The sequence below is a fragment of the Trichechus manatus genome, unplaced genomic scaffold (genome assembly GCF_000243295.1).
Source record: "Trichechus manatus latirostris isolate Lorelei unplaced genomic scaffold, TriManLat1.0 scaffold00245, whole genome shotgun sequence".
Taxonomy (NCBI): Eukaryota; Metazoa; Chordata; class Mammalia; order Sirenia; family Trichechidae; genus Trichechus; species Trichechus manatus.
Window position 1 is genome coordinate 1430572 of NW_004444181.1, and position 4052 is coordinate 1434623.

Sequence of the window (4052 nt, forward strand, 5' to 3'; positions counted from 1 at the left end):
CATCTCTTTGCTCTGGAGCAGAGGATGCTTCCTCCTCTGCAGTTAGTTGGCAAGAGTGGTCTGCTCATTGGTTGTTTTTCCCTCTCCGCATAGGGGCTTTCTGGTGACCATCCACACAACTAACAAAAGCTTATCAGGAGCAGAAATGTTTTTTTTTTTTTTTTTTTCCAGTCTGGAGGTCTCATCCCCATAGGGGCTTGCTTTATATGTCAGTCTGAAGGTTGTCAGTGGCCAGATTGAATGACCAGGCCGTTAGCTATATCACACATCACAGTTTCTGCATGCCCCACTAAAAATGGCCCTAATGGCAGCAATTCCTGTCAGGGCTTGAAGGAAAAAGTACAAAGGTGTACATTAATACATCAACATCAGTACATACAATAGGGGCTTTTAGGGGCCCCGAAGGGACTTATCCATAGTCAGGCTTAGGCAAAGGTCTCAATGATGGTGACCTCAGACCCAAAAGTTTTCCTCATTTTGATGCCAGCTGTTATAAAGATTACAGTACCCTGTACAAAGGTATCTAAAAACCCAAGACATACAATTCATTTCCTCATTGAACTTTTAATTGTAACATAAGCCCTTTGGTCCTCCCTGGTGACAGAGGGACCTAGGATCAATACTCAGTCTTAATTATTTCTGAAAGTCAGAAGATCTGCACAGAGTTGGCAGAGCCCTCAGTCATTTGTGGAGCCGTGCCTCCACCACACCAAGTGCAAGCAAGGGTTCAGCCCAGTTGCCTGGTCACCTGGCGGAGGGCCCTCCTATTTTAGTTTTCCCCTTACTGTTGCAGCTGTGACTATGTTGCTGCTTGATTATTTTGGCGGGGGTAGTTATCAGAGAATTCCAGAGAGGACCCCAACACAAGCTGTCTTGAAGGGCTTTTTACTCCTTTTTTGTTCTGCTGTTTTAGCTATTGGTTTGCTCTGGGTGTTACAGGGTGTTCTTAGTGCCAGGGACCTGCTTAGCCCCTCCAGCTATCTCCGGTCCCATTGTTGGAGGGCTTTGAGCAATGGCTAGGAGGTTGTTTGTTCCCTTAGCCCTTGAATCCCTCATCTTTGCAAACCTGCAGGTAAACGTTCCTAGTTGCTCATCCTGTTGGTGGACGCGGCCAGTCAATACGTTAGTTGTGGCCACACGCAACAGTCGCACATCCCTTTCCAGCTATAACTCTTCCTGCAGAGCTCTTACGTGCACTTCAGCTGCTTGCTGGGCTTCAGTGGCCAGCCGAGCAGCCCAAAGCAGCGGCCATCCCATGGCTGCTATTGCTCTCCTAGCTTCTTTTCCACTCTTATGAAGGAACACGTCTACTCAGAACTGGGCTAGGCCGCTTGGCGTTTTTGGTTCGTCCCTGTACTCATGCGGCAGTCCACACGCATCAAGCGTACGGGCCAGACCTCCCCACGTGGAGGTCGCTGGCCAGCCTGGGATTTACCCTGCAGAAAAGCATACAGGCAAGACCTCCTCATGTGGAAAAAACTCAAAACTAAAGCCATTGCCGTCGAGTCAGTTCTGACTCATAGTGACCCTATAGGACAGAGTAGAGCTGCCCCATAGAGTTTCCAGGGAGTGGCTGTGAACTGCCAACCTTTTGGTTAGCAGCCGAATGCTTAACCACTGGTGCCACCAGGGCTCCATCCCCACATGGAAGTCACTGGCTAACCCAGGATTTCCTCCGCAGAAAAGCATACGGGCCAGACTTCCCCACATGGAGGTCACTGGCCAGCCCGGGATTTCCATTCCCACTTGCCATTTCCTTGGTCTCTTGGCTGGCTCACCAGTTGTCCCAGCATGGACCAGTAACGTGAAACTTGCCTCCAAAAATGGAGGGTGCCGAGAGACCAAGGAAAGAGGTGGGGAACTTGATTGTGGTGGTGAAGGAGTTCATTAGGGAGACTTACGCACCAAGGCAAATCCTGAGTGGCTGCAGGACCACAGCAGATGTCTGCACCCCATGTTGGGAGGACAGAGGTTTTACAGTGGTGGTGGACAATGATGGCTACATGCCAGGGAGTGACATAAGAATGCAGACTGTAGTAAACTGGCAGAATGCATGAGGGCACTCATGTTTGGCCTCACAAAGCCTGTTTCCCGTTCAGTAGTCAAGCGCCAAACCATTTGTGCCACCCAGCGACTCCCAAAAAAGCATGGGCCATAGCAGAGGATGGTTAACACCCAAGATATTGAATCTAAGTAAGTGGATATAGCCACCTCTCTGAATCTCACTTTCTTCACCAGTCAGTAAGGGGAATGAAAGGGAAGATCTGTAGGTTCTCTGATTTGTAGAGGAAAGATGTTGTGTAAACTTGAGATTTCACTTGGGGTCTTCGTGTATGTGGGAGCAATTATGTGGTTTCAGAGGATGCCACTGCAGAGCTGAGGAGGAAATGAGGGTGGGAACTGGGTGGATCGGCTGTCCTGGTGTGTAAAACATGGTGTGCCCGAAGACTACAATGAAGTTCTTGACTGGGCCACATGATAGACAAGAAGTGTTGATTAACTGTCTTCCCTGTTCTTGGCTTTAGCGGTGCACTTGCATGAATCCACTCTGAAGGAACTTAAGGACCAGGCCTCAAACAAGCAAGCCCAGATCATACAGCCAAACCCTGAATCTTCTGTGGAGATTAAACCTGAGCGGGACGCTATGGCACATATTGGCAAAGATGACTCAAAGGTTCTTGGTGAAGAGCCTAAACCGGTGCAAGACAGCACCTCTGGGAGAGAGCCTTCCAGGGAGAGTGACAGAGGAGCAGGCTCTGTTGAGCATTATCATCTGCATCTGTCTAGCTGCCATGAGTGTTTGGAACTTGAAAATAGCACCATCGAGTCAGTCAGGTTTGCATCTGCAGAGAACATTCCAGATCTTCCCTATGATTACAGCAGCAGTTTGGAGAGTGTTGCTGATGAGATCTGCCCCAAGAAAGAAGGGAGGAGAGGCAACATCACGGGCAAGGCACCCAATATCCTAGTCTATGTGGGTCCTGATTCCAAGGAGGCCCTCGACAGGTGCCAGCAGGTCCGGGCTCTTCTGGCTGACTGTGTGGACACCGACTGTTACACTGTCTACCAGCTTCAGGAGGAAAGTGCTCTCAGAGACCCATGGCTGGACAACTGCCTATTGCTGGTCATCGCCACCAAGGAGTCCGTTCCCAAAGTCCTGTACCGGAAGGTCATGGCCTATCTTTCTCAGGGAGGGAAGGTGCTGGGCCTGTCTTCATCCTTCATATTTGGTGGCTTCCAGGTGACAAGCAAAGGGAAACTGCAGAAGACAGTCCAGAACTTGGTTTTCTCCAAGGCTGACTGTAGTGAAGTGAAGCTCAGTGTCCTGACCAGTGGCTGCATCTATGAGGAGGTCCCTGGGGATCAGCTCAGCTTGGGCAAGCTCCAGGGCCACCTGGACAATGAAGACAAGGACAGGACGATCGTGCAAGTGCCTTTTGGAACATGTGGAGGAGTAGCTGTTCTTTGCCAGGTACTTGATTTACTGGTCTTTGGGGTAAATTTTACAGGTGTTATTTCTTTTTTTTTTTTTAAATAATATTTTATTGTGTTTTTGGTGAAAGTTTACACATCAAATTAGGCTCCCATTTGACAATTACTACACAAATTGCTTTGACATTTGCTGCACTTTTCACAACGTGTTAACGTTTTCTTTCATTATGTTCTGGTTGTTCCATTTCCAGTAGTCTAATTTCCCTGTCCCTTTATCTTCTCATCTTTGCTTTAGAGTGATTGTTGACCTTTTGGTCTCATATAGATGGGTTTTTTTTTTTTTTTTTAATTGTATTTTAGATGAGGGTTTACAGAGCAAATTAATTTCTCATTAAACAATTAATACACATATTGTTTTGTGACATTGATTGGTTGCCATCCCCAGGACATGCCAACACTCTCTCCCTTCTCAACCTTAAGTTCCCCATTACCAGCTTTCCTGTTCCCTCCTGCCTTCTCGTCCTTGCCCCTGGGCTGGTGGGCCCGTTTAGTCTCGTTTTGTTTCACGGGCTTGTCTAATCTTTGGATGAAGGGTGAACCTCAGGAGTGAGTTCAATACT

At 48.1% G+C, this 4052-nt stretch overlaps 1 protein-coding gene across 1 annotated transcript in view; it reads left to right on the top strand.

Moving 5' to 3' along the window:
- HLCS (holocarboxylase synthetase) overlaps window positions 1–4052 on the top strand; it is a 284916-nt gene that overhangs the window by 27712 nt on the left and 253152 nt on the right. Inside the window, exon 3 of the mRNA XM_023724428.1 lies at window positions 2516–3472. Within this exon, the coding sequence (XP_023580196.1) occupies window positions 2516–3472 (957 nt within the window). The remainder of the gene's footprint in view (window positions 1–2515; window positions 3473–4052) is intronic.